At 41.1% G+C, this 13,722-nt stretch overlaps 1 protein-coding gene across 1 annotated transcript in view; it reads right to left on the bottom strand.

The window, feature by feature from the left end:
• The window catches only part of SMURF2 (SMAD specific E3 ubiquitin protein ligase 2), a 70,562-nt gene that overhangs the window by 12,014 nt on the left and 44,826 nt on the right, over positions 1–13,722 (bottom strand). The window contains exons 7-12 of the mRNA XM_083727518.1: positions 12,678–12,761; positions 10,980–11,182; positions 8,190–8,274; positions 6,265–6,423; positions 3,513–3,723; positions 2,390–2,493 (exon numbers count right to left, since the gene is read on the bottom strand). Coding sequence (XP_083583644.1) covers positions 2,390–2,493; positions 3,513–3,723; positions 6,265–6,423; positions 8,190–8,274; positions 10,980–11,182; positions 12,678–12,761 — 846 coding nt within the window. The remainder of the gene's footprint in view (positions 1–2,389; positions 2,494–3,512; positions 3,724–6,264; positions 6,424–8,189; positions 8,275–10,979; positions 11,183–12,677; positions 12,762–13,722) is intronic.

Genomic DNA, 13,722 nt, shown 5'->3' on the forward strand with positions numbered 1-13,722 from the left:
CCTGAAGGACTATTACTTTAAAAGCTTAAAATTTAAAGTGCTAAATAAATTTGCTCCAGTTGGTAAATATTGGTATAGCTAACAGCAAAAAAATTCACAGAATTTCACAGCGCTTCTGAGATTTACTTTCCTGGCACGGATCACTAAAGCTCATTGCCAACAGGCCAGCTTATGCCAAATGGAATTGATGGCAGACTCCTCAGATCACCCGAGAGAACACTCCTCTGCTTCTGGTCTTTGGAATTGATAAGTAACTGAACTACAAGCATTTGTTCAACTATTAGGTGTCCATAATGAAAGCTGGAGGTAAATGCAGGTGCTTTGGAATTTAAGGAAAGGGAGGCTCATATCCTGCCAGTGGAGTTAGGGGGAGAAAAGAGAGAAAAGGCCCACTGGTGATGTTACAAGAAACCCAATAAAAACATCTGCTGGGAACCTCTGAGCAGCGAAGTTGAGGGCAGATATTGAATAATAAAAACTACCCCTGAGTGGCAGTCTTAACATATCTGGATGTAAAATAAAAAGAATTCCGTTCAAACAATGTGATAAGAAGTGCACCTGAAATCTGAAATTAATTGCCAACCTTCATCCCTGTTACCCTACATGCTTTGAGGCAGTTTTGGGCAAAACATTTCCACCTGCCCTAAACCAGACATCAGGTGTGGGGCTGATAAGGGAAGGCCTTGGCTGAAGAGGGCTTTGTGGGCACTGAAAAGGAATAGTCTGTGAAGGAATAGAATTTTATGTCATTTTGTGGTGGGCTTCTGGTTGGAAAACTTGGGCTGCAAAATGGTTACTTTTGGCTTTAAAGAGTTTTGTGCATATGGGAATCAAAAGTTCAAGGAGAGTTAAAAGTGCCAAGGGGTATCTTGCTCACATCTGCACAGAAGGGTCAAAGATTTATCCTGACAATTAAGGGGGAATAGAAACACAACTGAAACACTCCTCTCCTCCTGATTCGCTAACACATTTGGTGGAGAAGTGAAAATATTGTGCGCAAGTCAAGCTAGGAAACAGCCTAGTTGGTCAAAAGGTTGCGGAGTCGGAAACTTCAAGAACGAGAGTTGAGAAGCTGCAAGTGAGAAAAGGGCCGAAACGTTGAAAAAATGTTAAGGGAGCAGAGTTGGATACTACAGGAGAGAACTACAAAGGGATGCAGAAGCTCAATTAAGGGATGCAAATTGATGAGTATTGGCTTAGATAGGGAAACATTATAGAAGAGGTATAGCAGAATGCATATGTTTGAGCTTATGGATAGCTATTCAAACTGTAAAACTAGTTCCCTCCTACTAAAGACATCCACTTGGTGGCAGTGGTGAAGAAAAAGGAGGGGTTGGTCCTTGGGTGATTAGTTTCCCTTCCCTCTCATGTTCCAGGCTGTAGCTTGTGCTCTTTCGCACAGTCCCTTTTGTGAACAGAAAAGCCACAGCACACTAAAAACACTCCACATTATATTGTTTCACAATCAGGGGTCAGAGCCTACTTGCATTGCTGATTCTGAAAATGTAGTGTTGCACTCCCCAGCCCTATTCTGTTACTTGGAATTGCGGCAACTGAATGTTTAGTCCAAACACACAGCAGAAAAGATCTCATGGTATGCAGCAAGCAGGGAAAGGTCATTCCCGTTTCCTTGTTTGTTTGAAGCCTACACGGACCTTCCTTCTTGCAAGAAATTATTAACACAGAATGCAATTCTTAACATTGCAAACCTTTTTTAAAAAATTTAAAAATTGCAAACCTTCTGTTCTCTAATCTATACTAACTAGATGGGGGGAAATCACAACATATTGGAGCCAAGATTCCATTCCGGGAGTGGAAGACGACCACCATTCACAGAACAGTTTTATCCAGCCTGTTACCTTGAAACGGATATGCTCAACAGAGTTGACAGAGCTCTAACATAATCCGTTAAACCCTTACATGCAACAATTGATTCCCCCATTATTAATGAAATTTTACCATTTGTAGTATGTTGAGTGTTGGCAGATAACATGCCTTGAGTCTCAAGGTCAGTAGGACCATAAATTACTTCCGACCATAGAGAGGTTCTTCTGAGAGTAAGAAAAATTGTGGCTCATTTTCTAAGAGTAAATATATACTAATGCATTCATTCCTGACAATCAAAATAAGGGGTTGGGCTTTGAATACAGGCTACTGCTAGAGATGAATGAACTTGGGGAGCCAGGATAGGGGTAGGGAGAGAACCAGCATGCCTGTTTTTCCCTCTCTCCCCAGACTTGCCATATATTGCTGAGCTCTGCTGTTCTCAGGGCCTTCAGATCAATCTCCAAGTATCAGAATTTATTTCAACAGCAACTCTGGATGCTGCTTGATCCTGGTTTAGGAGGCAGACCTAAGGCATTTTAGGTAGCACATTATTATTATTTACCTGGCAACTCCTCCATAGTCAAGGCCTTCTTCCCCACGAAATTTTATCATTAATCTCTTCCACAGGTCTTTGGGCCTCATCTTCATGACTTGTCTGTAAGACTCCTGGAATTACACCAGATAATACATTTAACAATATTATCATAGTCCTTACTCTGATGTTCCTCTGCTCATGATTCTAAAGAAAGAAAAAATCAGAGTATCCAAAACTTACAGCAGGTGGCATCATAATATATAAGCAGACATGTGAGGATCTTTTGTCATTGCCACATGCATTTAAAAATGCCTTTTAACCTGCAGGGGTATCTTGCCCATTTTCTTGCGCAGCTTACATGAATTGCTAATGTTTTGAGATTATTCTGGGTGTACTTGAAAAGTAGTTTGGCATAATACGTTTGTGGTGAGAAGGTTTTCACAATCCTTGCTGAATGAGAACACAAGAAGCAATCCTGGTCCAACATGGCTGGATGTTTATTCCTTACAGCCACAAGAAAGGGGGGCAGTTCATACATCAGTGCACCGAAACCATCTCAAGTTTGTGCAGCCTGATTCTATGCCTGTAAAATTCAGGTGCTTGCTTTAAATCATGAATAGGCAAACTCAGGCCCAGGGGCCGGATCTGGCCCAATCGCCTTCTAAATCCAACCCGTGGGCGGTCTGGCCTTCAGCATGTTTTTACATGAGTAGAATGTGTGCTTTTATTTAAAATGCATCTCTGGGTTATTTGTGGGGCATAGAAATTCATTCATCCCCCCCCCAAAAAAATAGTCCAGCCCCCCACGAGGTCTGAGGGACAATGGACTGGCCCCCTGCTGAAAAAGTTTGCAGACCCCTGCTTTAAATTATAGATTGTGCTTCCAAGAAAGCATGTATAGGACTGCAGCCTTAGATTCAGTAAAATGATGCCTGACGATACATGAATGATGCCTGACGATACACGAATAAGATTCAGCCTCCTCACTTTATCACATTGCTCACCATGAAATCTCAAAAAATGTGCTGTAGTTCAGACGTTTCCACATAATCTTTGTCCATTCACATTGCCAAAAAAAGCAAGATCCATCCCGGCGGCAGGATGTTCCCCCGCATTATTTAACACCTAAGATAACTCTACCGAAAGTTACCTCAAAAATTTCTTCCCTGGAGACTTCTATGCGGCAGTGTCCAGCTTGGGGCTGCTGCTGGGATAGCTCCTGTCTCAGAATCTTGAGTTTCTGCACAAGGTCCCGCTTATACCTGGGCACAGTCAGGCACTCGGCCTCATCTGGAAGCTGGCAAAGCGATACTACCTGCTGCTGCTGCTGCTGCTGTTGATCCTTAAGTTGGTTCTGGCGACTGAAAAGAATGGCAGCTGCTGTCAGTAATTCAAGACTTCCCATTATCTCCCCCCCCCAATAAATTAATATGCCTTTCAACCAACATTTTGAGGCAAGTGTAACAATGGTTTCTATGTGAGTGTCCTGCTTTTCCACTAATGTTTCCTAAAGGAGACTAAGAACATATCCATCTGTCTGTCTTGATCGTTTTCAACCAGCTTTGAGGGGTTTTGAACATTTCTGCTAAGCAGATTGCAGCACCATATTGACAACCTGCTGCTCAGAAGCTCTTTCATATTTGTTTTGCATGTTTTATTGTTGTTCATGTCAATGTTCAGGGTTAGGTCGAGGCACAGCCAATTTAAATTTGATACAACCTTACATTTTAAAGAAGAATTTGCTTACAAAAACGCTTGCACAGAACATTTGACAAAGATTGTACCTGGCCAGCAGCCCTTAGTACCACCTGAGATCTGCATAGCACTTAACTGTGATTCATTGTGACATGCAAATGAAGCTCTCGTTAACGGTTTACTGGGAATGCCCAGGTTGCTCCTGCTTCACTCTGTCCTAGTGTTGAGTGTGGGAAGTGAACCACAACTCCTTGCTTAACATTATGTCCAAACCAGGGATTGCAATTTGTTCTGCTCCAAAATAAACTGCAACTTGTAAGAAATGCTGGTTCTTGGGGCTTGGCTAATTGGTCCACATCCACCATGAAGATCTGTTTCCAGCTTTGCCCTTGGGTTGAGGTACAGTGGGATTGGCTTATACTTGCCATGATAACGAGTCACGCCTTTGCTCAGTTATCCATCCGTCTGCCTGGACAGCAGACCCTGAGAGCACTTAGTATGTCAGCAACAAATTACTTCCACCCAGTCCACTTTATACTGGCTATTTTTTTTTTTTTACACTGAGCTCTGAAGTTTCTGTTCTTCCACTCCCCAATTCTTAAATTTAGAGTTCCCTAAATTTAACACTACATGCTAAACTTACGTACTTTGAGGTTGGACAGGCAACTGAAGCCATGTATAATTTCACTGAGACAGATACATTTGTTTTTTTAACTAATTTAAAGCTTTGGATATATCGAAACCACAAAAATTATCTCCCCTTTAGTGAAAAGAAGGGAGAAATCATCTTCACATATCTCGCCTTACTGTAGCAGACAGTAACACACACTGGAGAAAATTTATCAGACTGAGGACTTTGCTGATGACACTATTGGTTGGATTTCTGAAATCCTTTCATAATGAAAGACAGATGTATGAATGAAAAAGCTTAAATGTTGTAGCAAAAGGCTGAGAAGTGCAAAAAAGATCTGTGATTTTGCAGCTTGAGGTTTATCCTACTGAAAGACAACCTGAAGGTTGTCAAAGCTATCTTGGAAATCTATAAGGATCACAATTTTATAGATGTAAATTGGTTACTGCTAGGAAACTGAAAATTAAAAACAACAACAAATGCAAATTACTATCTTAGAATAGGAATATATATATTTTTAAAATTACATTCTTCTTCAGTAGGTAACTACAGACTCCTCAAATATCACACATTATATTTGAATTCGCTCAACATTCTAGCCAAGAGATGACCACAGCCCTGAGACTTTAATTAACTAATGTTTACTCAGAGTAGACCCATTAAAATCAATGGGCCTAAGTTAGTGTTCATTAATTTTAATGGGTCTGAGTAAAACCCCCCCCCCAAAAAAAATTCCAAAGAAATTTGATTCTGTAATAGCTTACAAAACTATGTGCATATTTGCACATAAGGTACACTAAGCATTTTCAGTTATACTGAAGACAATTTAACTTTTACTTTTTTACCTTCCACAGCCTCCCTTCCTATAAAAAAGTGGTGCCAGAGTCTCATCACTAGTCTAGCTCTGCAAATTCTTATGCCCAGTCACATTCTAGCCACCCAGCTTTTGTGGAGTATTTACTTAATACTATGCAGGTGTTTCCTAAAATAGCATTTAAAAGGTGTTAAAGCGAAGAACAATGAAATAAAATTCCAGGAGTGTCTGAACAAACGGATCGTTCTGTCTAGACAATGGCAATTTTGATTTATATAGTCTCTTCTGCTTTTGGAAACATGGCTAACAGAGTAAAGCAAGGAAGGCATTAAACGCAAAGTGAATGGAAAGAAGAGCTCAGATGGTGACGACAAGGCCATTTTATTGCCCTATGCGTTTCAGATTAAAACTCTTCCTCGAGGGCAACAATCAGTTCTTTCAAAGTGAAACCAAAAAATCTTGTCTACCAAGAATTATTTCTAAGCGCTTATTTTGTATTGGTTTAAAATATTAAAGGCAGACAATGCAAATCACTAAGCTTCAGTAATACCTTGTTGTATAATTATTCTTCCACATATTCCCTCAATAATATATATTTCAGATTGCTTCCCCCCAGGACTACAAAGTCTCAAGAGATCTTAAGTCAACACAAAGGAGTTATATAACCCAAGGTGGCAGAATCAACCTATTGCACATTCCCAGAGAACCACTTTCGTGCTCCAAAACATTAATCTGCATGTGCTGGTGACATCATGAACTCACTTTAGAACCAGGTGCAAGTTAGCCGATAGCCGTGGATCTGTGAATTGCGTTGTTCTGTTGTTATGGTCAACAAAATAAACTCTGCCTGTTGCTGTATTCCGGATCTCCCATCCAGGAGGCAGAGGACCAAGCTCTTCACAATTGATGTTGCTAAGATCCCTGCAAAAACAAACATAAAAATGAGAGAGAAAAAAACCCTCAGTATTTGGCCTCTGAGCCAAACCAGTGTAAAAGTAACATTACAATTCCATGAAGTCTGAGAGTATGCATTGTTTCGGAAACTTGATCTATACAGCTGGAATGTCTACTCTCAAGGAGCAAGCCCACCAAAGGAAAAGAAAAGCGTACTCTCAGAAAAACATCCCGCTACACTGGTCTTGGAAAAACTGTTATCGCGCAACCTATGTTTTTTGCTTTAAAAAGAAAATAACTACATCGGTAATTAATGGGATACTGACTTAAAACGAAAACAAAATCCCTTTTCCTACAGGAGCTGCATGTTCTTAATGCCAGTTTTTAAAGGACATCGGAATAGTTCTGGTTTTTTTAGAAACAGTGGGAGGCGGACAGACACATTTGTCAATACCGGTGTTTTCCATGAAGATTTATGCATGTGTGCCACAGACAATTTTCGCCAACTAAGAAAACTAGCCACTAGTTGTCGTAAAAAAACATAATCCCAGAAGGGTTGTGTCCAGTTATTGCAAGACTAGAAGACAATCACACAGTCAGGTGGAATCTACAAACATATAAAAACCATTCTGAAAAATGGTTTTATTTTTAAAAATACATTGAATTTTCCATAAGGCTCACCATCACTATCTAGTGTCACATTGTATGTTGCACTTAAAACACACTTAAAACATTTTATTTGCAGCTGTGTAGCAGCTGAGCCCTCAGTCTCTCTTTTCCTCTTGTCCCCCCCCCCCCAAATGCTCTCCTGGGGAGTAGGGAGCCTGAACAGAACTGCTGTGGAAGGGGAAGAAATTGCCTCAAATCAGGCAGAGGGATCTGGGGCTAGTGATTTCAGGCACTCCATCACTAAAGCTCTGTATAACACAGTTTTCACTGTACAGGACCTCCCAATCTACTAAAGAGATTAAACATCCTAACCTGTAGCAATGTTTATATCATTCATATCCTATCTTCCTTCCAAAGAGCTCAAGGTAGCCTACATGGCTCTCCCCAAAAATTTTGCCCTCACTAGGTAAAGGTAAAGAAGGGTAGGATGAGAGACAGGGACTAGCCCAAGGTCTCTTAATGAGATTCATGGTCGAGTGGGGATATGAACTCGGATCTCATCAGTCCAAGTCAAACACTCAGATCACTACACCATGCTAGTGCTGCAAGGAACTGAACAAGTTAGCTCTAAATATGTACACAGCAGGTGATTTACCGAAATTACTTTATGCCCGTGTCAATTAATATTAAAAGAAAAAATGCATAATCAACATTTCAGCGATCAGTCAGCGCTGTGCATACTGTTAAAAAATATTTGAATATTCTGTGCCCCCCAAAAAACCTCCCTTAGAATTCTGAGGCAAGTATGCAAAGGTTCTGCACAGGTCTGTTTTAAACTGCTCACTTGACACAGAAAGGGAAAGGATGGAAGGCACTAAAATCTGATCAGTGAAAAGTCTGACTCCGTCCCTCTCAGATCTCTGTGAATTCACTAAGCACTGCAAACACTACATTGCTTCAGAGTCTGGGGCTGTAAGCTTTCTGTTTCTCTTGCTTTAAATTATATCAGAGCTTCTTAGGAGTCTGAATTTTCTAATACCACTTCCAAAATCTGGGCTTGCACAGGTTCATAGATAACATACATCCTGCCAACAGGCTATTATAGCCAATGTATATATTACTAATTTGATTTGTACAGCAACTTTATTTAACTTACAGCATCAAAGGGCAGATTATCCGCTTACCTCGGTACGCGTGGATCATGCCATGTGCTTACACCAGTCTGAGTATGTAGGAAATACACTTGCCCTTGCTGAGTTGTCCTTTGCTCTGTTCATTCAGACGTGCCAAAGTGGAAACAAAAGATTACTTCGTTTACTAGTGAAAATCCCATGCAAAAGGTTAACAAGTTCACAGACTTGAAATAACTATATAAATTCCCTTCCCCTTGAGATTTGTCAAAACCTGAATGTCTTTGAGAAGAACAGTTAAATACTTTCGTGCTTGGTCTAGCTTTAATAGCCAGAGCAAAGCAAGAGTAGAGGTAGTTTAATTTTTAAACAATATATTTTCCCAGTTGGCTATTGTATTCTGGGCTGGATCCAACAAAATTGTCCCCTTAGCAAAACGCGTTTCTGCCGACTCAGCAGGACATTTCCTCCTCTTTCCCCTGTACCCATCATCTATTCTGGGGGTTTCCCCTAATCCTCTGGAGCAGCTTGGGGTGGGGTTGAAACTCTCACTTTAGAGGTAAAGTTTTCATGTATTCGCCTTATGATTAGATCATAGGGCAGGAGACACACATATACACAGAGAGGAAGATTACGTGGAAACACTGAGCCATAGCAACATCAGTGAACTGCAATTTAAAGTGGGTCTCAAAGGATTTTGAAATATTTTATGAACTGAAAATTCTGAAGAATTTCTTTGGAAGTCAAGGGTAGTATAATAATGCACGAGTTAATTTTTCCTGAGAATTTTTAACACATATGGAGTTACATTCTTAAACTGGTATCAAAAGTTAAAGATAAAGGACCCCTGGATGGTTAAGTCCACTCAAAGACGACTATGGGGTGCGTCACTCATCTCACTTTCAGGCCAAGGGAGCCGGTGTTTCTCCACAGACAGATTTCCGGGTCATGTGGTCAGCATGACTAAACCGCTTCTGGCACAACAGGACACGGAAATGCCGTTTTCCTTCCCACCACAGCGGTACCTATTTATCTGCTTGCACTGGTATGCTTTTGAACTGCTAGGTTGGCAGGAGCTGGGAGAGAGCAACGGGAGCTCACCCCATCACATGGATTCAAAGCACCAACCTTCCGATCGGCAAGCCCAAGAGGCTTAGTGGTTTAGACCATAGCACCACACGCAGCCCTAAACTTTACCTTTCCCTAAACTGGTGTAATAATAGAGGATCATATTAAAGAGAAAGTTGGAAATTTGCATATTTATGGCCATACCATAAAATACACTGGACTGGATCCAGATTGAATTAGCCATTGCTAACTTGTCCCATTAGTTTCAATAGGCCCAAAGTAACACACTTTGGTCTGTTCCAACCCATTGCTTTGTACTATAGGATATGTCTAGGTATTTTAAAGGTGTTTATTAGCCTTCAAGGATACAAGGAAAAATGCAACACCAAAACTTTCTCTCAAAGAGTGAGAAAAGCTGTTTCTTGTATTTCTGCACTGCCTTTCATGCAATGGCATTAATGGTGGGACGTAACCTGGAAGTGGTTAGCATTTAATGCAGTTCTCTAAGGCCATTCCCAGTTCCCTCATATCATCTATTGATACTCTGTGCAATATGCCTCTATCACCATCTGCAGCAAAGCTCTGTTCATTAACATGTCTTCCTGGATGTTTCATTAATGCCTGCCCATTTTATTCCTCTACAATGTCTATACAAGGGATTGGAGAGGTACTCCAACCAGAGGCAGGTCAAAATACAGTGGTACCTCGGCTTACATACGCTTCAGGATACATACACTTCAGGTTACAGACTCCGCTAACCCAGAAATAGTGCTTCAGGTTAAGAACTTTGCTTCAGGATGAGAACAGAAATCGTGCTGCAGCGGCGCAGCGGCAGTGGGAGGCCCCATTAGCTAAAGTGGTGCTTCAGGTTAAGAAGAGTTTCAGGTTAAGTACGGACCTCCAGAACAAATTAAGTACTTAACCCAAGATACCACCGTAGTGGCTCATCTGGGTAGTCATAAACTAAGAATTTAAAAACTTTGTGATCAGACCAAGTTCTCCTTTCATCCAAAATCCCACACCAAGTTTTACACCAAGCATAATTTAGGTGCAGGAAAGTTTTAAAACTGTTGCTATTGCTACATAATTACGATTTAGAAACCACTGCAGCCAGAGAATTTTTCTGTTCTGTGAGCAAAGCTACCAGAAGCTGAATTCAAATAAAATATTTTAATCTTTATTACCAGTCCCTCAGACATGCTTAATTTGGGAATGCATTTCAATTATAACACAGATTTTCCTATACATGTACATTGGAAAGCATCTACTTACAACACATGATAAAATCTTAGCACAAGATATAACAGGTGTGCTTTTCTGGACAATAAACATAAATTTGTTGTTTCATTTTTTAAAAAATAACATCTTTAAGCCTTTGAGAAAGAAACATACACAAAATGTGTTATGCTCTCTCTTGGTAATATCACCTATTCCGTTCAAAAAGTTTTCTGTTCTTCCCTCGCCTTGCACTGAGACTGATTAAATTAGAAGCCTGAGATCTGGACTAGTGAATTTCACCACTCCATGGTTGAAGGGAAAGAAGCAACGGGCAGAATAGGAACTAACACTATTTTTCTCTCACACAGCAAAGCTCCAGCAGGATACCATGGGTGTACCATACAGTAATTAAATCACCAGAGCTGGACTGGGGCCAGTATCATGAAAGTGTGAAGGGGGAAATCCCTCTCATTAGATCTTCAGAATAATAGTCGTTTGAAGTACATAGCCTTTGAAAAACAGATAGACAGATAGTTACGCAGTTTTAGAAATGCGTACCATATCCTTCCGGTAAATCTGGAGGTGTATGTAGATGGGTCCTGCTCATGTAATTCCTGTGCCTCTGAGACCTCACTCTTCTCTCTGCTAGCCTGGGATCTGATGCCTGTCCACATGTCGCGCCATTTATTCCCGTAAGCGGTGTGTTCTCATCCACAAAGCAGCTCAGTGGTCGACCTGGACTTGAATATTCCGATGCTGGCCTGTTAACAGTAATAATGTTTTTGAGACCTCTCTGTTTTAGAGAACTGTCTCTAAACCATAGATTGCCAACCATTTTGGATGCATGGGGCAATTTGCAAACGGGAGAAATTGTTCTAGGCAACCACACACCCACAACCGTACTCTCTGGCTATAAAATCACCCTTCTTTCAAGACTCATTTCATCAGCAAGGGCAGGGAATTCTGAGCAAAGTCTTCTGTGAGTACATGGATGCCTGCGGTCATCGCACTGGTGACTCCTAAACTGTGGGTAGCTTCAATTAAAAAGTTATGCATCACTGATATAATACACATGCCGAGGCAACACACAAGTTTGGATTCCTATGCTATTCAGAAGCATGGTAATAAAAATCAAGTGCCGCTTGTGGCCACAAGATGCCCAGAGCTATTTTGCAGAGAAACATATGCCCTGCTTGTATCCTATTACATATGGAGCAAGTGGGAGAGCGTGCAACGATAAGGGACCTGACAATATTTTCAACAGATGCACAATCTAACAACATAATAAGTAATACTTAAAACCAAGTAAGGAGCCAACAGAAAACTGATGTGTGACAACTAACGTACAGACTAATCCTCACTGAATGAAATAATGGCCTGATGGCAGCAACTCAAATATGGACCAGTCCCGATTCCCAATTCCCTTCTCCCATATTACTAAATTACTTTCCACAAGGAAAAGTATACTAACCTGGCTCATAACCAAGTGTCATTTATCTAATGCAAAACAGTAATGCCAACATTGCCTTCTTATTTTACAGTTTTCATTTGTGAGGGGCAGGGAACGTTTGGGGGCCAGTGGGCCAGAACCCTATCTGTGGGGCAGGGGTGAGGGGTTTGTGGGAATGGCCTAGCAATATAAACTCTAGTCAGGAAAAGGTAGATAACGGTAAAGAACCCCTGGATAGTTAAGTCCAGTCAAAGGCGAGTATGGGGTTGCAGCGCTCATCTCACTTTCAGACCGAGGGAGCCTGTGTTTGTCCACAGACACTTTCCAGGTTATGTGGCCAGCATGACTAAGCTGCTCCTGGAGCAACAGAGCACCATGACGGAAACCAGAGCGCACGGAAATGCTGTTTACTTCCCCACCACAGCAGTACCTATTTATCTACTTGCACTGGTGTGCTTTCAAACTGCTAGGTTGGCAGAAGCTGGGAAGAGCAACGGGAGCTCATCTGGTTGCACAGATTCTAACTGCCAAGCAAAGAGCCACCTGTGTCCCATTTATAAACTCTAGTAATGCAGCGCAAGTCCATTATATCCACATCCGACTCTGTAAGAGGGATATAGGAAGGATTTACATTATAGGAGCAATATTTGGGAGGAACCTCTATTTGGTAGATGTGGAACTGAGGTAATAACTAGCAACAATTTCAGGGAATGATGGGCTCCTACCAATTAAATCCACAAGAAGCCCAAGTGCTCAGCTTGAGTCACTGAAAAATTTACTGTACAGTGTTCTCTAATAATTCTTACCGGGTTGGTCGCTCCCACTGTGTTGTTCGTGTAATATGATTTAAATACTGAATTCTTCCAGAGGCCGTCCTCCTTTCTTCCCAACTAGAATTATACATTGAAAGAAAATCACCATATTTAGAAGAAGTTTGTTTTAAATAAGTCTTTAGCCAACAGATACCATAACATGAACATTACGGTTGGCTAACTATCCACACTATTTTTATATTACTCATTTTTATTTAAATGTATTTTTACAAAGATAAAAAGAACTATACAGTTAAAAATAATGTTAATGTTACAGAGACAAGCCATAATATAGGGCAGTAGCATCAGGGCTACTAATCAACTTCTACAACATGGCTACTACTAAACTTCAGAAGTGCCCAACTACTGGTACCTCCCAAATCACAGGAGAGGACATTCCTAAGGGTAGGAGCCACCAGGGATAAGGCCCTCTTTTATGTTGCCAGTAGGTGGCATTCTGCATATTGCAGAATGCACCATCAGAAAGGCCTTCTCCATATATCTGACTGTATAGGGGGCTGTACAGAGAAGGACAGTACTTTAGCTAACCTTGACCCAAGTTGTTTGGGGCTTTACAGTGCCATCTAGAAGATCATGAGGTTAGCAGTGCATATATCATAGTTGCTGAACTGACTCTATCCAGAAAGCCGGCGGTTGGCAAAGCAACCATAGTTAGTAATAGGTACTCCTTGCTATCAAGGTCATTCGCCCATCAACTGAAAGTGATAAATCTAGCAGCACTCCCAAATCACATACCTGCTCTTTCAGGGACAGCAGTGTTGAGGGTAAGCAAACATACAAGTTACTGGATGTGGGGGCTTACTGTGTCTATCTTATCAGGATTTAGTTTCAGTTTTATCAGGATTCACCCCCCCCCCCGAGTTTCTTCTAATGGTGAAGTTGCCTTTTCCAACCAATGCTGTCCAGATGTTTTGAACTCAAGCAGCCATCGCAAATGCTCAGGGATAATGGGAGTTTGTAGTCCAGTATTTTGATGAAGTTAAATTGCTGGTTGGCATCTCTAACTCCAAAATAAGTC

Source organism: Podarcis gaigeae (assembly GCF_964106915.1).
Source record: "Podarcis gaigeae genome assembly, chromosome: 2".
Classification (NCBI taxonomy): domain Eukaryota; kingdom Metazoa; phylum Chordata; class Lepidosauria; order Squamata; family Lacertidae; genus Podarcis; species Podarcis gaigeae.